This window comes from Poecile atricapillus, chromosome 3 (assembly GCF_030490865.1).
Source record: "Poecile atricapillus isolate bPoeAtr1 chromosome 3, bPoeAtr1.hap1, whole genome shotgun sequence".
Lineage (NCBI taxonomy): Eukaryota > Metazoa > Chordata > Aves > Passeriformes > Paridae > Poecile > Poecile atricapillus.
This window is the reverse complement of record NC_081251.1, coordinates 36,017,051-36,040,825: the sequence shown is the minus strand read 5'-3', so window position 1 is coordinate 36,040,825 and position 23,775 is coordinate 36,017,051. Positions and strand designations below refer to the sequence as shown.

At 38.8% G+C, this 23,775-nt stretch overlaps 2 protein-coding genes across 3 annotated transcripts in view; one reads left to right on the top strand and one right to left on the bottom strand.

Annotated features, from left to right (window-relative positions):
- Positions 1–2,108: 2,108 nt before the first annotated feature.
- GJB7 (gap junction protein beta 7) lies at positions 2,109–9,021 on the top strand. The gene is made up of 3 exons (XM_058834485.1): positions 2,109–2,803; positions 6,433–6,445; positions 8,346–9,021. The coding sequence occupies exons 1-3, from the start codon at positions 2,109–2,111 to the stop codon at positions 8,466–8,468; spliced, it is 831 nt and encodes a 276-aa protein (XP_058690468.1). The 3' UTR covers positions 8,469–9,021.
- A 140-nt stretch (positions 9,022–9,161) lies between these two features.
- The window catches only part of ZNF292 (zinc finger protein 292), a 50,071-nt gene continuing 35,457 nt past the window's right edge, over positions 9,162–23,775 (bottom strand). Inside the window, exons 5-8 of one of the 2 annotated variants that reach the window (XM_058834480.1) lie at positions 22,789–22,991; positions 19,809–19,945; positions 18,503–18,644; positions 9,162–16,751 (exon numbers count right to left, since the gene is read on the bottom strand). In XM_058834480.1, coding sequence (XP_058690463.1) covers positions 9,576–16,751; positions 18,503–18,644; positions 19,809–19,945; positions 22,789–22,991 — 7,658 coding nt within the window. In that variant the 3' untranslated portion in view covers positions 9,162–9,575. Of the gene's footprint in view, positions 16,752–18,502; positions 18,645–19,808; positions 19,946–22,788; positions 22,992–23,775 lie in introns of those variants that run through there. The other variant, XM_058834481.1, reaches the window with a different exon arrangement.

Below are 23,775 nucleotides of genomic sequence, written 5' to 3'. Positions count from 1 at the left end.
GAGACCTCGAGGTAAATTTCTTTATCTACATTTAGGTATACCCATGGCCTGATTTCCACCAGTGTTGGTGTACACTGATTTTGGTTCCTTGCTGGTTGATATCTTTCATTTCTGTTCACCTGGAGGCTCAGAACTGGCGTAACTCCAACCATGGACTGATAGGTGAAATCAGGCTTTTTACCTTAGAAAGGGAAGGTGCAATTACAGTGGCCATCAGCAAAAGCCCCCTTGCAGCTGTACTTGTTTTCCATGGAATAACAAAATTCAGAATTCCCTCCAACAGTCCTTGTGCACATCTTAAAGCCTTAGGAGAGGCCTCTTGAGGTTTCCCTTCAAATCTCCAGCAGACAGCTCATCCACAAGATGCACATACACACACTAACATTCACTCTTGCTCAGTGAATGAATGCTTTGTTTCCTTGCCTGTGATTTATTACATTGTGGTGTGTTCATGTTTGCTGTTCAGTTCCTTGGAGACTGTTGTGACTGTGTGTTACTTATTTAGAAAGCATTAAAGCCCTGAAGCTCATGTCTTCAGAATTTTGATTTAAACTTCTGCTTGAACTCTGTTTGCAGACGTGGAAGACAGGAATAGCTCTTTAATGAAAAAGTAACCACACTGCCAAACATATTTAAAAACATAGAAGCATATGTTTGAAAGGATACAAGCTGGTATTTCCCTGTTTTCTTTTTTATCTGCAGCATAAAGGAGTAGCTTGGTAATCATTCTTGGCAGTTTAAATCAGGAATATATTAATTTCTGCAGCTGTCCCTCAGTTCCTCAAGGTAGTGCTCAGCTCTAATGGTAGCAATGCAGGAATATCCAAATAACTTTGCTTCCCAGCAGAAGCCTGACCATAGGCAGAGGTCATGAAGGGCTGCAGAACCAGGGGACAGCAAAAGAAGCACTGAGCTTTCCATCTGTGTTGAGCCTTACAGAATCACAGAATCATTTAGGTGAAAAAAGACCTCCAAGATCGAGTCCAACCACTGACTAAGGTCCACCTTGTCAACTAGACCATGGCACTAAATGCCCCGTCCAGTTGTTTCTTGAACGCCTTTAAGGGATGGCGACTCCACCACCTCCCTGCGCAGCCCATTCCAGTGCCTGAAAACCTTTTCTATGAAGCTTTGTGATGCTGTGGCCTGATTACTACTCAAACTTGCCAGTATGCAAGTAGTTTACTTGTTCATTACATCAGGAGTACCTGCAGCTACAGAAGCGTCAGTGGGATTTGCATGTTCCACTGCAGCCACAGAGAGATACATTTTCTCTCCTGCTAGGCAGAGCTTGCAGAAGCAGAAGATGAAATGAGGATATTAAATGACATAACACAAAGATTTGGAAACTTCTGATTTCCCTCCTCACCTCATGTCTCCCGGTCACTCTTCTGGGCATACATCCACTTTGTGCTCTTACAGAACAAAGGAGCTTGATACACCCCCAAAAAACTGTAACACACACGCACACATATTTTGGAGTAATGATAAGAAATACAACAAATAAAAGCCAATGAAGCAGGAAAAGATTTAAAATATTGCACAAGTTTACCCAAAAGTTAAACCACAGACAAAAAAGAAATCAATTTGCATTTTTGTAGCCAACTTAGTATGGGATTCTTGGCTCCTATACATAAATTTGAAATTGAAATCTGATTTGGCTGTGTGTAGTATTTGCATAACTAACAGGGCTAAGTTGAATGTAATTCAGTGGTAGTGTCAGCCTGAACTTGCCAGAGAAAGACCTACCTGACAGTCAGGAGACCCTCAGGGAGAACAGGCACATTTCTCACAGAGGACAGCTTAACAGAATGTTTAGACTTCAGCCTAATTGACAAAATGTATTTAAACAGCAAATAAATTTTGTTCAATAGCCTCAGAATGTATCAGAATTACTAAATTATCAGAAATAAAAACAGCTTGTTGCTCTTATTTAAATGCTTAATAAAATTAAATCACTTCTAAATGCTTAAATATTTTAAATTGTTTCAGCTAGTGGTTATATTTTATATTGAATGAATGTCTCATTTGTCTTCACCCAAGAGGATGCATCTCTCTGATCTTGTGTTTCTTTGATACAGCATTTCCTTCTTTCCTTGAAGAGAAAAATGAGCTGGGCGTTCCTACGTGATCTGCTGAGTGGAGTGAATAAATACTCAACAGGTATTGGAAGAATTTGGATAGCTGTTGTGTTCATGTTCCGCTTACTGGTTTATGTTGCTGCCGCAGAAAACATCTGGAAACACGAGCATGATGAATTTGAGTGCAATATCAAGCAGCCTGGTTGTGAAAATGTCTGCTTTGACCATTTTTTCCCTGTCTCTCACATCAGACTATGGGCTTTGCAATTAATCATGGTCTCCACCCCTTCACTCCTCGTTGTCTTTCACGTTGCTTACAGAGAGAACAGAGAGAAACACCACAACCAGAAGCTTTATAAAAATCCAGGAAAGATAGACGGTGGATTGCTGTGCACTTACCTAATCAGCCTCATTTTAAAAACAGGACTTGAAATAGTTTTTCTTGTTCTGTTTTATAAATTGTACAATGGATTCAAAATACCACGTCTTGTGAAATGTGACATAAAACCATGTCCCAATATTGTAGACTGTTATATTTCCAAACCCACAGAGAAAATGATTTTCCTCTATTTTCTGGTGGCAACTTCATGCCTGTGCATCATATTAAATCTAAGTGAACTGAGTTATCTGATTTTCAAATACTCCATAAAATGTTATCTGAAGAGACACGTGAAGAAACAGCAAGGCTCAAAAAGTGATTGCTGCGAATCAGAACTCATCAGGTACAACAGAGCAGCAGCTGCAGGACAACTCCACAACAGCTCATCATCTTTGCCTCTGAATATGTAACATGAACATGAAAACATTCCCCGCTGAGCTGAAAGAAGGCTGAAGACCACCCTCCCATTACACAAGCTGTTTTTGACAAATTGCTTTTCCAATCAGTGCTTTGCAGAACTATCCTTTGAAAGGATAGTTACATAGGAAATGTTGTTTCTCTGTTAGTTCCCCATTACTTGAGCTGATAAATTCACTTACATTGTGTATGTCATACATAGAATCACTGAGACCTTTTCATGTTGAAACAAGAAATGTAGAAGCTCTGAGAATTCCATGAAGCTTTAATATAAACACAGATACTTATGATAAATCATGCAGAAACAATTGCTCAAACAGTTGTGTACTGAATATTACACGGAATTGCTTTGGTACAAGCAAAAATAGGCTTTTTATATGCAGAGATAGGAAGAACCTGGGATTGATGAAGAAAGACAGCAACAGGGTATACAGGATTTGTCAGGTAGGTTGATCAGACCTGGTAATTGCTGAAATGGAAATAGGAAAGTACTGGCATAGAATGATTGCTGTGCCTTCAAGTGAGCTGGGTAGTCACGAGTCCATTCCATTGGACTACTGTAAAACATCTCAAAAAAAGAAAAAAAAAAAACAAAACCAAGAAGAGGTAGACACATCTAGTTTAGCCCATGTGATAAAGACAGATTTGGTTATTTAGCTGATTGTAAAGCACCTCTTTCTGGAATTATTTGAGCCCTTACAGCTGCTAGGCTGTTAATCATCAAAAAGCATGCTTTAAGAAAGGCACTTGCTCAAACTTGTGCAAGCAGCATGTACTAGTGTATAGACTTCATTCCTGGTCAACTGCACCAAGCAGCTCCCATGTCATTAGACTTGTCTTCTGCTCTGGTGGTGGCATTTAAGTGAACAGATTATTCGCACTTCCCTAGGATCTGAACAGAGAAATGCAGACCACACAATACAGAAGAACAGTAGCCAGTAGTCCCTAGTATTAAGTAGCCTAGAATCTGGTCCCTTTAGTAAGGTTGGATGTATGCTACTCCTTCAGTAGACTTCTCTGCTGCAAAAGAACATGCGAAATCTGGAAATATGAAAAGCCTCCAGTATAAACAAAGTAAAAAGGAATCACCTGTTCCCTCCCCCAAATTTCAAAGTATCTCAAACACCACACACCTCTGCTCTTTGTTATGCATGTTGTTTGGGCTAACAGGAAAGGGAGTTGAACCTAGGCTTGTAAGACAGTGGAAAGTAGTGCCTTACAAAACTTCCTTCAGGGTAGTGTTTTCTTTCAGTTAATGGAATGAAAGACCTTTGGACATACATCTGGTACTGAGCCTGATAAAAATGCACTGTTTAGAGAAGAACACCAACTGAAGTGGAGCTGCCTGAATGCTGAACTAATTTTACTGTTCATGCCAGGATAAGAAGGAAGAAACAAAAAAAGTAGCCAAAGCAGGTTAACTATTTTTTTTCCACTGAGGCCCCCTCTGGCCCTTTGGCTTTGGTTACAAAGCATTACATTTAATGAGTGGCAGTTAGAGTGAACCTTAGCAACTACTGAAGAAGCTATGAACTTCTGGTGGTGATTTTCAAGGAAGGGTTTGGGTTTTGTTTTTGTTTTTCTCCCCTGAAATAAACCTACCTTTTTTAAAATATGGAAAGACATTTGCTGCTGCTGAATTTAACAGCAACAGCAGTCTCTCAGAGACCAGCTTGCCAGGTTGTGGGCAGTTAGTTTTAAATCTTGACTGATGCTGAATCTGTGCTTATATAGAGACAGGGTGCTTTATACAATTCAGAACATTTTCTGTTAAACCTCTACATACACAGAATGTGGCCTGTGACAGAAATGCACTTAGAAAAGCTGCTTTTGCAGCTCCTGGACAAAACCCACCAAAGAGTGCCTGAAGCAAAACCACCACCCATGAACCCTGTGAAAATGTGACTGCTACAGGTTAAGTAACTGAGAACAAACCCCAGAATTATCTTGGCCCATCTGGACCCTCATGCATCATTTTATTAAGAGAAGGGCAACAGTATCAAAGAAAAATATGTTTCTGAAGTATCTGGGTTTTAATAACTGAGGACAGATTTTTAAGAGCACATTAATGAAAAAATATTTATTCATTGTTTTTAAAGTAAGGTTTATTTGAGAGAAAATGAAGAGAAGCAAACACAGTTTAGCCAACACAGGTTTCTGATAAAATTAGTGCATTAGCTGCTCTCTAATAAAAAAGTATATTAAGTCAGGGCTTGAAGGGTTTTAGAGCACCCCCTAAAGCTCTGTGGCTGGTCAGAGATTACCACTTAGACCAAAAATTTTCCCATCAAACAAGAACTCTAATTCTTTGGAATGTATATTCAAAGTTTTATTTTTAATTCTATCTTCCAACAGTCAAGAAGTGATAAATAAATTCAAAAATCAGTGTTTTGAGTCTTGGAGGATACTTCAGTTTTGACAAAGCCAGTACGTTACATGAGAAATATTCTGAAAAATTATTATGGACCAACTCCACATAACCCGACTCACTCGCAGCAAATTGCCAAGTAGCCTTCACATCATGTGCTGCAAAATTTGAGTGTTTCACAGGGCTACTAATGAAAAGGAAATGAGCATCACTTAACTGAGAGAACAGAAACAAATTCATCTACTGTCTGAACCCTCACTCTTGGCAACCATTCGGTCTTTTACTGGCTCCTTCCCTTTCCCCGTTTTTATATGCCTTTGTTCTCCAGTTTCAGTTTCACTCATCCATGCACTCCTGAAGGCATTTGCTGTTACATTTTTGGTTCAAATGAGTTTACAGGTTTGGTCCCTAAGCTTCTGAGTCACTCAGACTAACATTTTAAAAAATTTAACTCAAGTGCTATGTTCTGCAAGGATATAAGCAATTGATAGAAAGCTGATCTGAGTCCATACTGTAATGGAGAAATAACGTAATCACTGCATGCACATTCATACAAAAATATTTACCTCATTCGTATTTCAAAACATCCCTGCAACATCAAAGGACCAGTATCTTACATAGGCTCTCATTTTCTTTAAAATCCAAGTAAGCTTCTTGCCTTGGGACAGAAGAGGTTTGAAAAAAAGACACAAAGTATTTCCCTATTTGCTGATAGTTTTTTCCCTCTACTCCCTTCTCCAGTACCAGTGGCCTCATTTCCCATCTCTTTAATTGTATCACCTCCATACCAAGGCTCCAGGCAGGGCTGAGCAGGGCACGAGCAGGAGCTTCTCCAGCTGGGGAACCTAAACCCCAAACTAGTCTGTCCCTGCCCTCGGCCCTCTCTCCTCTGCACACAAGTGGGAGCCCCAACTAATTCTTTGGCACAGAAAGTAATCGCAACAATTAGCCAACTACCTGCCCCTCACCTGACCCAACAACTGATCCCAGTGTTATTTGTACAAGCACTGCTTACTTACTATCCAACATCCATAGACCAAATGACCCACTGTAATGCTTGAGCCCACAGTCCCCACATCCAGCTGTGAAGGACCACCCTGAAACAGGTAGGGACAAATCCACTACTCTTATTTACACTGAATTAGGGCTCAGGTAATAGCAGATTTCTTTATATAAACGTAATTAAGCACCAGAGAGGCTGTCAGTTTAAAGGTGTATTTTGATCACAAAACAGTCCATGCTCTGAATTCAGACAGATTCCTCAATTTGGCTGCTTCCCCATCAGCAACACCTGCTGCTTTAGTCAGCACATTCCTAATTGCAACAAGGGGCTTCAAAAGAAAGCACCTTTGTTTGAATGCTCCACAGTTAGTGGGTGACAGTTCTGGAAGGCAGAGACAAAGAGGAGAAAGAAAAGGCAAAAGACAGAGGACTGGGCAGTGGGGCTGAAGTGCTGCTGGTACAGCTGGCTCAGCCACCACAGAGCCCCATCCCACCCAGCAGTCCCCAAGGACAAGCGTGTGGCTTCAAGCCCCGGAGAAGCTGCCCATCCAGGCGTGCTAGGGTGGGAGGTTTTCTGTATCACCCAAGGTAAAACATCTAAATGCAAACACCAAATTTATTTCCTTGGGAGTTTCTACAAGTGGCTTTACAAACCAGAGTGCCCTCTACAGTCTATGATATTTTAAATCAGACCCTGCCTTGGTACCCCATTTTAAGTTCAAAATACTCCTGTTTGTTTTTTAAAAAGGAAATAACAGACCCCATACTAGCTTACCTGTTGGATAGGCAGTCAGTAACCACCTAAAAGGGAGTGTGCCATGGAATGTACTAACTATACGGGTACTGCATTGCTTTAATTGGATTGATTGGGATGAGACAGTATTAAATATTTTATTCTCAGAGATTCAGATGCAAATCAGAAATTATTTCCTGGATATTTATGACATTGGATTTTTTTATCCTTTTCTCTTTTTTAAATAGCATTCTAGTATAGCACTGTGTAGCTAATAGTTGTATGCTATTCTCAGTCCAAGAACTGCAAATTATACAGTATCAATCATCAGGAATGCTGAAACTATTCAACTTACACAACACAAACAATCTTCTAAAGACTAACAGTTGCAAGGTCTGTTGACAGTGACAGTGGTTAGGTACAGCTGAAAACGTGAGAATTCAGGTGAGCTCTGAGGATCCTCTCCAGAGGATCTCTGCCCTCTTCTCCCCTGCAGAAGCTCCCTCTACAATCACCGTGGCTGGTATCCAACAGCAGCTCCATCCAGGGGGACCAGCGGCCTTGGGAAGGTAGAAAATGGCACCGTGTACTTGTAATGATTATAATGATCACTATTAGAGTCAAAATGCAAGGGTTTGTTTTGGTTTTGTCATTCTCAGACTGCACCTTTGATTTACTAACGTGGCATAATAAAAGTTTGGTCACTTGGGAGGGATGGAAAGTGAAAGGAGCTGATGGGCTCTGTTCATATGGAAGCACGGGCTTTCTGCGAAGGTAAGCAATTTAGCACCATGTAGCAAACCAAGGGCTGTGCCCGAGGTGAAATGCTGTTCCTGTTCAGACATGATCCTCACTCTCGCAACAAGTCACTTCATTTGGTTATAGGAAGGTGCCCTCTGCACTGATATTCAGGAAAACTGTCAGAGATTCCAGGTGAATAGCTTACAAGCAATCAAATCTAGCATTTAATGCAAAGCTTCACACAGCAAGACAAGTTTATAGAAAAAAAAATAAAATCAAGCCAATCTCACCCAAGATAAAGACTGTTTTATATTACTGAAGGTAGGTCACATCCAGTAACGAGAATAATCCCAGAAAAGTTTTTGGTACCACACAATCCAGCTGGCTGAGTCAAACATAACCACACATGAAAACCAACACTGAAGATTCCTGGGTACTGACAGCTCCCACCAATGCATTCACACTTTTGGTTACTCAACAAATGGGATACCTGTCATTTCAGTTAGCAGCATACAGAGGAATTGCTCCAATCCCGGGCACTACAAGCAGCACCGCTTCTGAGGCTCGTTCCAGTGTGGAAAAGAGAGGTTGTGAGTGGTGCCACATACAGTCAGCGAGAGGCAGAGGAGCGCAAAGGGAGCCTATGCCACCAACAGAGCACAACCACCGAGTTCATCTGTAAGATCACCATCTCACTTCCCTTTCAGAAAGTGCCTTGTTTATTTAGTTTTTAATGGTATGGCATAAGGACTCGTGTATTTTATAGATAGATACCAAACTGGTATTATCAAAATAAACCCATCTGTTTTATAAACCCACTATTTACAAAAATGGTTTCTGAAGTTTTTTTGTTTTGTTTTGTTTTTTTAACAAAAATTAAACTATACACCAATCTAAGTTACAGAAACAAAAATAACCTTTATAAGATCACATGTATAAAACAAGAAATGAAATGTGTTTTTATTTAAGGCAATACTGGGCTACTTCACAAATCACCACCTCAAATATGTACACTGCTCCACACTACTAATTTTCTATCACATTCACAATGGATTCTTTAATACCAAATATTGTTTTAAATCTTCAATGTAGCAAACTATTTTTATTCACATTTCCATTTTTTATTATGGAATCATAAATGCTTTGTAACCAATTAAAAGCAATGAAAAATGTAGCTATAAGAAAACTATTATTTTTATGTGTTAACTACATATGAGTATCATCCATAGATACTGGATGTTAAAATTTACAAAAATGAGTGTGTCAGTATGTTTAACCTATGAAATGTGATCTTATCCAGCTTTTCTTCTGTAAATAAATGTTTTATGCAAAATAAACTGGATATGGCAGACTTAGCTAGCTTTAGTTCAAAAGTTCTTAATTTAAAATGATTAAAGGACAGTTGTAAAAACTTGCTCACTTAGTTAGAAATTAAAATTCCGAATATAAATGTGTCATTTAATAGTTTAGACTTACAGACTGCTGGTGGCAGCAAATGATTTACAATAATAAATATATACAAAAAAATGTATCTACAAATAAAGAAAACTGTTATACATGAGAAGTAACCTGGTGAAAGATACCAATCACAGACAACTCACAAAGATTTAGTTTATGGAAAGGACAATCTGATAGAAAGTTGAGGTCTTGATCAAGTATTTACAAAACTGAAGCAATTACTTTCTTCAAGTCCCATAGGGATAAAAACAAATAAGACATTTACATGACTCACGTCATGTTTTTTGCTAGATTAAATCACTTCAAAATAAAAGAGCTCCACAGTTACTAGCATGCTTGATGGCTTCCTATTCAAAATAAATTCTATTACAGGTTATGGTTAAACACATTAGGTTTTCAGTATTTTGATTCCCCTTCCTCAGTACCCACAACAATTACTTTTGCAGCTATAACCTCGGGATTATCCTCCCAACGTCCTTCGAGCTTTCTCAAACTGACAACAGGTTTCATTTCCTGAAGCTGCTTCAACACACGCTCAGTGCAGTCTTTAAGAGTCTTGTCTAACACTATCTTTACATTATCACCACATGGAAGCCGTGATGGGTTGGCAAACGGTACAAGGGTTTCAGTTTCAGAACATGACCAAGTGACGTTATCACTTGCTACGGGGCCCTTCTCACTGGCTTTCCGTGAGTTTGAATGGGATCCTTTTTTGGTTCCGCTGCTATGGTATTCTCTTTCAGAATTTTTCTTTTGCTTCACAGCAGATTCTTCAAGGAACTTGAGGAATGACACTTCAAAACCCATTGGCTTGAAGGAGCTCCAGTCAAAAGCCGCAGGTTGCTCTTCGGCTGTTTGAATGGCGACAGCAGTCTCTTCCTCCTTGTGCAGGCTACTCACGCCACTGGGCAGTGCTTCCTCTGTTTTCTCAGTTCTCTTTCTCTTACTCTGAGATACATTTTTTTCTTTATTTGCTCTTTTCAGGTTGTTTGATTTTTGCTTCTCTGAGGGGCAGGAGCTGGTCTCCTGCAAGTCACTATTTACACTGGAAGAGATTTTTGCTTGAGTTTCAGTAGTTGAACAATCCTCATTAATTAGTTTAGTAATGAATAGTTCTGTCAGTTCATCCACTTCATCCTTCTCACCTTTTTCAGTTTCCTTTTGTGGTAAGGTAGTTGTGCTTGAATCATTATTGCTCTCTATCAAACTCGGTTCAGGCTCTTTCACATCAGTTTTTTCATCAGTTCCCTCCTGCTCACAAGAGGCTTCCTTTACTTGGGAGACAGCGTGTTTTTTAGATACAATAAGAAGATTTCTGTGTTGGGAAGTAAAAGCTTTGGACAGTTTGTGACATTTATAATGTCTTATTATGTTACTTTCACTTGTGACCACGGAAGAACATCCCTTGATCATACATGGATACTGAGTTATGAACCTGCTTGTACATTCTGATAAGGCATCGTTTCTGGCCTTTATTAAATATACATATTTACCTCGTTTCAGTGAATAAGCCTTATTTTCCTGAACCTGTATTCCTTTTGAGTTTTTGTTTTCCAAATTCACATTCTTCTTTCGTTTTGTTTTCACTGACAGCCTGTTACCTTCTTTTCCCGATCTGTTTTTAAGTCCTCTCTGTTTAGATTTCAATGGTTTCTCCTGGTTTGCTTTGCTTGAAATGTTTTCTTGGCCTGGTGTTAGTCTCCTGGGTCTTATTAGATGATCTTTATGCCTGTCATTATGTTTGTTAAAAATATGCCTCAAGAGGTTAGACCTTGTAGCATAAATACGGTCACAGCCTTCACAGTCACACTTGAACATACCGTCATCTTCTACTTTGTTGGGCTTTATCTCAACACTGTGATCCGTCTCAAGATGCACAACATAGTTAAGATAAGCTGTAAACGAAGACTTACACTGAGACTGGTCACAAAAAAACCGTCCCACCTCTGGGGCTGATTTCATATTTCCAATTTGCTCTGGAGTCATGTCATGAAGCTTCATATAATGCTGGATTAAGCTGGTAACTTCCTGAAATATGCGAGAGCAGTCACTCACCTCACACCGGAACTCTCTGACAGCAGGTTTGGTTTCCACCTCCTCGCGTTCCTCTTTGCCTTGCTCGTTCTCCTCCTCCACTTCAGCAGAGAAAGCAGGGAGGTCTGATTTGTGCACAGCTTGGTAATGAAGAATTAGGTTTTGCTGTATTGTGAAAGCTGCAAAGCAGCCCTGATGGACGCACCGGTATGGTCTGTAGGGGCTGTATCTAGTGGGAAACTCCAGAGATTTTGTTACGGGCTTCCTACCATTCCTCTCCTCTTTCTCCTTCCTGTGCCTCCTAACCTTGCGTACTTTGGCTTGTTCCTGTGTACTATCAAAGGATGCTGGATTGTGCTGTTCCAGAGGAACAGAAACCACCTGGGGAGGTTTTTCCAGTCTTTCAGGAGTATTACTTTCTGGTAGAAGTTTCTCCAATATTTTTACAGGCTCTACAACTTCCTTTATCTGAGTTTCTTTGACCAATGGAGCTACAGTTTTGTTTTCTATTACTAGTGTCTGCACGGTTTTTACTTCAACAGGCTGTGGGGCTGCGTTTACAGTTTCATTTTGAGATCTTCTGCCATAAGGCCTCTTAATTTTTAATTTTACCATCTCCTCTGTTGTAAAATGATGTACAAGCTGACAGTGCGCTCGGAGATTAGAGTTTCTTGTGAATGTTTTTGGACAGGTAGCTACAACACATTTGAATGGGGCATACTTTAGTTGATGTTTCTTTATTTCTAGTATCATTTCTGCAGTGTACTGATGGATCTTGCCATAGTGTTTAAATAATGCATCTTTTGTCATAGCACTGTAATTGCAGCCAGGATTCTGGCATACAAAAGGTTTATTAACTCTGTCACTAAATTGAATGTTACTTGCCTCAGGAGATAGCTGGATAAGAGGTTTATTTTCAATTGATACAACAGGAACTGCTGGTGCTAGCTTATCTGCTGGAGGACACTGAGAAACAGTCTCAGAGATGGAAATGGGAGAATCATCTTCCAGCTTCAATTTTTGCAAGCTTTCCAAAATTTCTGACATTTGAGTATCATCCTTTTGAGGTATCTCAGACTGGGCAGAGCTACCCTTTGTAGCAGGAACATTTGCTGTGTGCACAGCAAACTGTGTAGAAGTGGGTAGTTTTACACTGTGTGCAGAACTTTCTGAAGCAGCCTGGGCATTATTTACTTGCAAGTTTTGTCCTGAAGCAGTTACAGTATCCTGAATTTCAGTTTTCACCTCAAGCATCTGTGAATTCATAGCAGTTTTAATTATTTCCAGGGTTTTTTCAAAGTTCTGCATAACACTGTCCTGTGAAATCTGTTCTTCTGAATGAGCCTGCACACAAGAACTTGCAGCCATCATTTGGGAATCCCCATTTTCAGTTTTTACTGTTAGAGGGGGCAGAACTGTATGAGCCTCAAGATTTGTTTTGAAATTCTCTTTGATACTGGCAATGAGTAACTGATTGTCAACATTACTGAGTTTCTGTGCAAGGTTTTCTACCACTGCTTGAGAGCCACAATTTGCCAGCAGGTTGGACTGAAAACTTTCTCCCTGTACTTGCATGTTTCCTTCAGTGCTTTTGGTTAGAAGTCCCATTACTGTTGCATTGTTTACTGCTAATTTCTGTGATGTATTGGGCACGAGCAGGGGTGTAGGTGTTTTTCTCTTCCTCTTTGAAGAGCTGGTTCCCTTCTTATTCAAGTTGCTTGATCCTGAATTCTTGGGACTACTTATAACTGAAACTCGTGAGCTGTTCCCTGCAAAGTTTTGCACTGCTGCAACAGTGTTAGAATATGAGCTAGGACACAAGCCATTTTCAACAGTCTTCAGCATTAAGTCCTCTGTTGCAAAAACAGGCAAACTCTTGCATTCACTTAGTGGAGGAATTTTGGCACTGAGGGTCCTGTTTTGGTCTGTCAGCAGGGTACTGGGGTTACAGACTGTCGACAGCAGAGAGGGCGGGGCTGAGCTGGGGAGAACAGTTGCATTTATCTGAGTTGTACCAGAGCCACAACTTGTCGTAACCACACGTGGAAGTACTTCTGTGTTATCAAAGCTACTCGGGATGCCTGCAGTTTCCAAGGCTTGTTTTATAATTTGATTACCTTCCTCATTTCCACTGGTATTAAAGTTAGTCACGTTGGCCCGTGGAAATATAGTCTGCAGTGTGGAACGATTTTCTGCTGCAAGTAACTGGAGGAATGATGGATCTTTAAAACATGTCTCTGGATTGAAGGCAGACTCCTGAGACTGCTGCAAGTTTAATGAATTTGAAGAAAGAATCATACTGGCAAGCAAAGATTGTCCATTAGCTTGCAGAGCTTCTGGAGAAATTTCTGATCCTTCAAGAGGCTTACAGTAAGACCTCTTAGATAAATGTCCGCCAAGTGATCTAGGATTAGTAAAAACTCTGAAACACCTGCTACAGATAAATTTGCCATCTCTGATTATTGCTGGCCACTTTGCCCGCTTGTTATGTTTTGGCTTCCTTTCTTTCCCATTTGAGCCCCTGCCACGATCTTTTTTCACCTTTTCTGAAGCTGGATGCTGAGAGCTAGTTTCACTGAAGCTATTTTCATTACTCAGTTGTGAGGGAAATATTTGATCAACACTTTCCTCTTTTGGGAAGGTAGAACTAGTGTTTCCTTCCAGTTGCAAAGCAAAGTTATTTGTGTTATTTTCCAGTTGTGAGAAGACTGAATTTGGAGGATTCTCTGCTGATGAAGGAAAGAGAGACATTGGACCATTTTCCGCAGGCAAAGGAAGAAAAGGATCTGAACCACCATCAATATTCAGAGGCATAACTGTTTTTGCCAGATCATCCAGCTGGGAAGGTAAGGTTGCAGCAGACAAATTTTCCATTTGTGAACATAAAACACTCTCAGGCTCACTTTTAATACGAGTGGACAAATTTGGATTTATGACATTTTCCACTATAGGCAACATAGGATTTGCCAGGTTTTCTAGGTGGGTTGGGAAAAGAGTACTTGTGACATGCTGCACTTGACTGGAACAGGTGGGATTCAAATTTGATTTGTTCTGTGCAGTAAAAGCAGCACCATTGGGATTGCCCACTTGTGATGGCATAAGATATACAATCTTCCCATCATTCAGCACATTTTGCAGATTGCTGGATTTTCGCGGTTTCTTATTTTTACGCTGCATTTTAAAAGCAGCATATTCATCAGGGTGTGCTGCCTTCATGTGTTTGCCAATGCTCTGTGATGAATTGTATGTTCGAGTACACCCCTCAACCTGACAACTAAATTTCTGAATTGGGGCTGCTGGTGACACAGCTGGAACTAAAGAGCTGTTTATGTTAGACTGTGATGGAATAAATGTAATACTTTCTAAAGTTTTTAGAGGCAGGTTATATAGATTAGCTGCAGCTTTAATACTGTCTTCAATTTCAAGTTTGGAAATGGGTACACCGTTTCGATACCCTGTCTGATTCTGCATGCTGAATGGATTTACGATGCTCACTTGTCTTTCTAAGCTTTTTGATTCAAGGGCTTCTGGTTTTAATGTGTCTGAAGTCACAGAAACAGTTTGAATATTCTGAGTCTGACTGAGACAGCCTTCCTCCTTTCTCTCTTGGAAAACTGGAAGACAAGAGTCAGCTGATGGACACGACTGCTGGACTCCAGGTTTAGTAGTATCTACTTTACTGGCAGTAGCAGCCAATTTACCTCTTTTTACAAAGTTATCTCGGATCTTCTGGTTAACAACAGACAGCTTAATGCTGCCTGCTGGAACTGTTTCTTCTGTCTTTATTGAACTCATAGGAGACTGGTCTGAACCAGCATTAGGCAAGGAATTGCTTTGCTGAAGTACACTCACCGACGCATTTACACTTTCATTCCCTACTGGTTCTGCTTTGATTTGGTTCCAGATGTTTTCTCCTTCAACAAAACTGCTTCGGTTTTCAGCTGGAGGAGATGTCAATTCCTCTTTAACTGAAACTCCATCAGTACTTTCATTAGCTTTAGAAGGCTGACTAAGATCAGGCTGATTAGTTTGGTTTTCAGGCTGCTCTTCTTTTTCAGGCTGCTGGTTGTGATCCTCAATGTGCTTCTCCAGTTCATTCTGTGAGCGGTACACCTTCCCACAGCCTGTGACTCTGCAGGTATAGGTATTATAGTGTTGTGCTTCATGATCATAGAGTAAATAAGCTTCAGAAAACACTCTGCCACATTTGGGAAACATACACTTAGCTCTGAAAACTTGATGCTCTCTCCTATGGGTCAGCAGCTCAGCATAACTGTTAAAGCCAGCCTTACATTTCATCTGTATGCAGATATAAGGCTTGCTGCCACAGTGCATTTGTAAATGATCATTCAGGTGAGTAACACTTACAAAATGTCGTCTACAGTACTGGCAAATCACTTTTTTGCTCTGCATTTCAAGAAAACGTTTAGCTTCTTCATTATCTTTATGGCCCTTTGCGTGTGCTATTAGATTTTTAAAATATTTAAAGCCTTTTTTACAAAGTGTTACAGGGCAGGTGAATTCATTAACAGGGGGTGGCTTTTGAACTGGCACTATCTCTGGTATGTAAGGTTTATCTTTGTCATCGTTTTCATCATCTGAGCCATCGTTATCATTAAACACAATGAAGTCTGTTGAATAGAGACTGTTCTTCTTAATGGGTCGCTGCTCCTGTTTGGATACAGAATTAGTTTTCTGATTCTCACTGGCAGTTGTTATTTTAGGAGGTCTTCCCAGTCGCCTCAGTGGTTTCATAGCAGCCAATCTCTCTTTGCTAGATTTTTTCACATGCAAAGTTACATGGGGAACAAAGTTTTCTTTAGAATTAAAATTTTGGGCACAAATAGGGCAACTGTAAATTCCATCTTTATAATGTTTCTGTGCATGTCTAACTATTCTATGACCTAGAAATTCCTTGTCACATAACACACAATACTGCATGTAAGCTTGCCAGTTCCTAAATCTAGCTGATATGAACCCTCTCTCTCTGAGTTTTTTGATTTCTCTTTTTTTCTGCTTTTCATCTCTGATACCCCTAAGAAGGCTGGTAGCTTCATCAATGCCAGCAAGCCCATTCAGAGAAGTTTCTTTACTATCTTCTTGGCCATCCTCAACCTTCTCATAAACTTCGCTATCATTTAGTTCGTCTATGGATGACACAATGGATGCCTCCTCTCCCATAAGTGCCAGACACTGACGCTTTAGAGTTTTCCAGTCCCAGAACTCTGGATCAAAAGGCCACTGAGTTTTCAGTACAAGTAAGAGCTCACAGCGCAAAGAATTTGGTATTGGAAGATTCTCTTCATCATACTTCTGGTCAGGCTGATTATATAGCATTTCAACAGCATAATATGCATCCACAGTGGGTTCCAGAAGAAATTCACTCAGTTGACAAGCACGTTTCACCTCCAAATCATCTGGAAGTAAGCAGGAGATAGTCTTGCAAATAGATATCTTGACATCTGCATTTTCACTGGATTCCAAGCGCAATGCTTTCACACACAGTTCAATGCAGGTTGCAAGTCCAGCACCATCAATCTGTAAAAGCAAGACTAATTTTAGTAAGTCACTTTCTCTAACTCTATACTTTTAAGTAAAAGATGTCATTATTCAATCATAAGTGTCTGAAAAAAATGCACCTGGGGTTCACAGGAATACTTTTTACCTCAAAAACCAGAATGGATTGTCTTCAGATGCTATTCCTTAGGTTGCATAATTTGTCTTCATGCTACTAAAAAAAATGCTGAAGTTTACATACAACTAAAAAACCAATTAATTGTATGGTCTGTCTAGTTTGAAGACTTTTGGACTTTATGTTAGAGGTGTTCAGTTTATATTAGAGCAATATTGAGCCTTTCCCTTGGAATCAAGCCTTTCAGTTGTGCCACAGGTATTTGAGAGGAGCTTCTATGAAACATCAACCTAACGTTGGGTAGAATTCAAATGGTAAAAAAGGCTGCAGTTAAAGAAAAACACGTGATCTTCAGAAAGATCTATAATATGGAGTTCATTAAAAGTAAAAGGTTTATTTTTATTTTTAAAAATGATGTCACTTCAAAGACAGCTGACCTCAACTGAACACACGGCTTCAGTCCAACTGAAAGCAGTAAGTATAGTTAAATTTTGTTAAATGTTCCATCATTTGAATGTTCTAAAGGTCATGTGGTCTTTACTCATTCATACCCTAAGGCAACACCATTTATTTTTACACTGACTTTACAAGCTCTTTATGCTGCCAGGGATGCACAAGAGAGGCTGTGGCATACATGAGAATAAAGTTCAGCAAATTTATGAATGTATGAGTCTACTACCTACATGGTCTCCAATTTCTGCCAAGAAGTAAACAATTAAATGCTCACTGGAGAAAAATCAATACGGCATGGAGCAGGCAAAGATCTTAATATCACAAGACTCTGTCAAAGTTATTTTCCTCCCCCTCTCCAACTCCAATTTATTTCACATCTTTCAGGGAGGGGGGAGGAAGAATCTTTCAACTTAGAAGCCCATGATTACCTATACCAGAACACTGAAAAACAAAGCCAGGAATTTTTATGCCTAGAATTAATATCACAACTCACAGAAATCTTCATAAGAGCTCAATTGAGCTATCAATATTAAATATTGCAACTACTAAAGAAACTAAGAAAATTAGATTACAAGGTTAGCTGAGAGAGATGAGCAGGGTTTTAATGTAACATTGGGTCTAAGCCCACAAATGACAACTATTTCATTTATCAAAATAAACTGCATTCATAAGTGGCAATTCAAAAGGTTTTGAGTTCTAGTTTTGGGATTTTTTTTTTTGTGTAGTTTTTTCTTTTCTTTCCCAATTTCCTGTAATTTTCCTTTTCTTATATGTTATTATACATCCTTAATTTCCTTTCCTCATGAACTGGTTCTCTCCATTTTCTGTAATTTTTGAACTATGGGAAATAATGGTGAGGAATGTTAGAGCCTCCTTACAGAAAATACCACCTTTAAAAGACACAGGCAAACCTAGAGGCTATAACCTCACCTTTAGTGCTTCCTTCATTTCAGTTGCGGCATCCACCTTTTCTGTTTAACCCCACTCTATTTTTCCAAAGGAACCAACATTTTAATGATTCAAAATGAATCAATTTATAATTTACCTGCAGAAGGAAGTTGCTATGGCCTTTCCTAAAGCCAATTAGGATTGCCCTGAAACTGATCCTATACAGAAATACAGGATGTCAAAGAAGTTTTCATAAATTTTCCTGATTACAGTTCCATTGAAAGTGCCAAAAATATTCTTTCAGGAGTATCCTTACCTCTGAATTAATTACTTTAATCAGGAAGAAAATGTGATAAACAGTCTTAGTTAACACAGAAAGTTGACGACATCTCTCTAGATACACTTGAATAGAAGGCTCTACCCTTTGCTGCAGTTTACTCCAGAAAAGAGTCAGTTCCCTAGAACAAGAGAACAATATTTCAGGGCCATCAATGCAACCACTAATCTGATAACAAGAAATGCAAGGCTAAGAACAGTTTCCATTTTGTCTTTGGGAAAGGAAAAAGTTTGAAATTTGTTCACACCTTATCTTTCATTAAAATACCCCCACTATTAAGTATCTAAATTTTGAAATTATGACAATTACTCAATTCTAGAAGGACAGTTCAGATTAAAACCAGTATTACCAGAATTTATGCTACATAATTTACTCATTATGTGGTCTTGAAAAAATAAAGTCTTGTACAGTAGTTTACTATTCACTGAACTCTTAGTTATTACTAGTACCTACAGAAGATTGGCTCTTCTCTGTGGTAGATACATTTTTTCAGCTCTTAGAGCAGCTTTAGGAATGCGACTATGATTTAGCAAGAAATTAGCCCCCAAAGCCAAACAGTATCTACATTATCTCACTTGTTCACTCCTCCTCAGGTGCAAATAGTCAAGAGTACCTAGTACCTTGTGGAATGCTGTAACCCCCAAAACTTTAGCAGAATCTCTTAAAGCAAAATACTGCATTAGCAGTTTTCTCCTGCTGCTGTACATAAAACGGAGACGCACAAACACAGCAAATTCTTCAGGAATTATACAGATTTGCTAGTTAGCAGAAGGAAATTCAAACCCTAACAGCTCAAATATCCACCAACTAAGACCAGTTATTTGTTCCCACATTAATGAAAGCAAGCCCTAAACAATAAGTATCTTCATCTAGCTTATTATTGTGGTTATAGTAGTAGTAAAGAGGAGCTTCCATTCTAAGTTTGTTAGAAAAAGAAGCACTGTGTTATTACAGAACAGAAAGAACAGTACCTACTGATTAAATGCTGACCAGTTGCCTGCAGATATTAAATTTCTTATTTCTATGGAAGAATCATTAACCATCCATTGGTATTTGCCTCATCATACTGACAGCCTTCAAATTCATGTAATGGATGCTTATCTTGCAAAATACATTTATTTTCTTTTTTAGCTTTCCAAGAGTCTTATCTCCTTCCTGTTCAGCTCACAGATTTTATCAGCTAAAGAAAGTTAGCTTATGGCTTATGTATCTTCCCCAGATATTTTTTTGTTGTTGTTGTGTTTAAAGTTTTTGTTCTTACATACAAAACAAGATTCAAACTCACCAGGCACAGTACATCTCCCCTTGCTGCAGCTGGCGAGATAGAAATGCTGCACATAGAATTAGAGCACTTTTTTCATCTCCATCAGATTCAAGGTTACAGATCATTTCTAGAGCATCTTTGCAATCTACTTCTGCAATCTAGAAGGGAAGAAAGAGAAGAACAAGACTAAGAAAGTGGCTGCATTTTCAGACACAAGGTCAAATTAGCCCTTGTAAGACAATAATTCAGAACTTTAATTTAACAGTCAGAGATGAGCTTGAAAGCAAATCAGTACATTTCTAGACAGTGCCAAAATTCCTTATGCCACCAGAAAAACTCTTTTATTGAAGTAAACATAAACTTGTTTCTTAGACATATAACTTGTCTCTAGTGTCTCAGTCACCTAAGAATTTTAAAGTATATTAATTATTCATATATATCACATATATATGATAATAGTGATATGAAGACTTTTAACTTTAAATTGCAGCTTAACACCGTAAAAAATAATTACCTGTAATTCTAATCCAGTTTACTTATCACTGATGTCACTACTGCTTTAATACAATGAGCTGGGTGGTTAGTGAATCTGAGGTTTAACATGAATGTTCTAGAATTTTTTAAAAAATCAAAGATATGAAAAAAGATATGAAAAAAAGACATGAAATACAGTAAGAAGCAGGTCATCTGAATGCTGTTCTAGAAGAACACTACAGTCTGTACAATATAAATTATTTCTCAAGTACCAATGGAAGTACTTAATTTTGTGGCAAATCAAAGGAAAAATCACAGTTGCCCAGTACTGCTAGACAGCTGTATCAGTACTGAGTCAGTGCACTTGCTCTAACAACTACTGTCTAATTTGATTCTCAGTAGACTGGTTTGCTTATATCAATTAGTGCATCTGGCAGGACATGCTGCTACTTATTCTTTGACACCAGCAGGTGAAGAATAGCTTGAATATGACAGCACTGTTGGAAGTCTCTCTTGAGAAATCACAAGACCACCCAAAGCAAGAAACAGAAGTGCTCACCCAAACACCCAGCCTGTCCAGCACTCTGGGTAAGGCGGCAGCACAGCTGGGTTGGGCACCACGGTATCCAGCAAACAAACTACAATTTTGAATAGTACAACTACTTATTTTCACACCTCTAAATTGACACTTTGTAAATATACTAACAGCCCTTCACTGAATGTCATCTGAGGTCTAATAACTTCAAAGTCATCTTCTAAAGAAAACTGCATTTCTTAGCATGGAACAATACAAATGTAACAGCAATTTAGACTGAAGGTCTGCTTTGCTCAGTGCTCCGTCTCAGACAGGGACTATTAATGAAAAGCTTAAAGAAGAATATGGTGAACTGAACTTATAATAAGGCAACTTATTTTTTTTTTCATTAAAAGCTTTTCCAGCCTCTCATGCTTCCTAGGGGACCCTCTAACAAGAGACGTTTCTAACAAGGTTTGTATAGGTCCAGCCATCAAGTTTGTCAGTCTAGCATTTCACATACTGCAGGTCTGATTCTTCACGTTACTGAAGGAAACGATGTTAGACTAATCCAAGGTGAAATTTTGCTTAAATGTTGCTCTCCTGCCTGATCTGAATTGATATAAAAATTTCCACACTGATAATATATTTTTTTACACTTATTTTTTACTATTTTCTTACTCTACACTATGTTCTCACACTACAAAATGACCGTCCTTCTCAGATCATAATTCCACCTTGACATGTTAAAGATTATGTGCCTTCTCTTGGTAATACATGACCTTAACCATTTTGGAAAGGTCATTTTGGAAAGCACTGCAAACAGTGCTGCAGCTGGAGCTGCTAATCTAAGCAATCCAAAGCTCAGAAATACCTGAATTAGGTTCTCTCTGATAACCCAGTTTGAACTTATCTGTATGTTATGGCATCCAAAGAAACAAGGATAACCCTTTCCTTTTGTCCAGGGCATTCACGGTTCATTCACTGAACAAGCCCCTTCGGTGCTGGGGCTGAGTAATGAAGGAAGGCTGTTGACAGGGTCATAAATTCCAAGTTCCACTGCTTGTCTCCAGCAAACAAAGGTAAGACTGCACAGCCCCATCACAACCCCTCCTGAGCCTGTTCTGCCAGGGTCTGCAGCAGCCAGAGCTGGGAGAAGAGCAAGACTGATCTAATTCTACTGAGTATCTGAAGAACATGCTCAGTAAGAACAGCTCATCTTAGAATTTCATCTGTATCTAGGGTAGGAAAGTTTTCCAGCCCTAGTCAGTACACAACTCTTATCCCTTTAGGTTCAGTTAAGCAGCAATATGCTTAATATTTAACATAAAAAGATGACAGCAACAGAAAGACAGCAGAGACATTGGCAGACAAGAAAAGAGACATTTGCAGTTAGTTTTCCTTCAAGAAGGTAAAAGGCTCAGCTAAAACTTTGGAGTGGGATGAGAAATAAAGATGCCACCTGAAAGAATGCAAAAGAGCAAAGCTGTCAGCTCACCTCTGACTTCTGTATTTAAATTAGAAGGATTTTATATTACGAACCAGATCAAAGATCTGATTTCACCTTCAATTGCACCCAGGCATTTGGGTGAAGTTACATTTATTCTCTGAATTGCAAGCAGCATCTAAAAGGCCCCATTCCATGTACTAGGTGTACACAAAAAGCAATATAGTTAAAACAATAAGAATGAGAAAATTATTAACTTCAGTTTACTAATGAGATCTGAGGCAGAGTTTTAAAATACTTCAAGCAAAATCAAACACAAAATTGTGGCACAGCCAGAAAATGCCTATTAGTGACATAATAATACCCTCCCATATGCATTTTGAGTCATTACTACTCAGCTTAAAAGCGACTTGAATGAAAAGGAAAAAAAAAATTGACCAAAAATATTTTAGATAACATTTTAAAAGATAAACTTCTTCTGTAGAACACCAGCTTATGATTAGTAACACTTTACTATCATTAAAGAAATAAGTCTAAGAAAAAAAAATTCTTCATTATTTACTTACTTCTTCCATTAGCCTTTCATTTGGTGATCCTGAACAAAGACAGACCAGGTAGGTTTGTTTGAAATTGCCTTTTGCACTGATTTCTGGATGGTCAGAGCAGAGTTTTGCCAGGGCAGTAGCTTGTGTTAATTGCTTTGTTTTCATTAGGTGCTTAATACGCATATCCAGCAGGACAGGGCCTTCTGACACTAAAAATTCATTCACTAAAAAAAACAAAAAAAAACCCAAAAAACCAAAAACATTATATGTATGTTACAGAGTTGACAGACTGCATTTACTCAATAATGGCTGACCCCTAAAATTCTAAAATTTACACAAATCAAAACAGATAAAAAAGCTATGAAGCAGAGATGAGGAAAAGGCTTCTTGGTGAACTGCACTTCTTTTTCGTTATCATAAAGATTCCCTGTCACAGACCTTTTATATACTTGCAGGTTTTAATTAATTCTAATTTCTTGGCTAAACAGCTGCACACAAAGCAGACTGAGATACTATATAAATATTAAAATATTTAGATACTATTTAATTATAGTTCTACAGAAAGACAACACAAAGCTGCTACTCATCCTTTGGACGTTTGTGCTACGCCTTTGCTAACAGCTGCCTTTTAAAGATCTTGCTATTGAAGAATGTGACAACTACAGAAGTTTCTGAACCGGTTTTAACTGGTGTGAGATGTTTCATATTATAAACTCATAGAATACAGTCAAACACTATAGTTTTTCAAACAGAAAAAGTTTCCTTATTTGAAAAAAGAGGCTTATCTTGTGTACATTTATCTGTGCAGTCTAAAATTCAAAAGAGACAGGTATTGAATTGAATTTTTCAGATATGCTCCCACCAGAGCTAAACTCTATATTCTACACTAACAACCCAACTCTAGGTGCCTCAGTGGAAGGCATAAGAACCCTAGGAAAAGGGGAACACACGTTAATGTTCCAATTCTTAAATATACATCTTGGATCTCATCCAGATCTTCAAGATCAA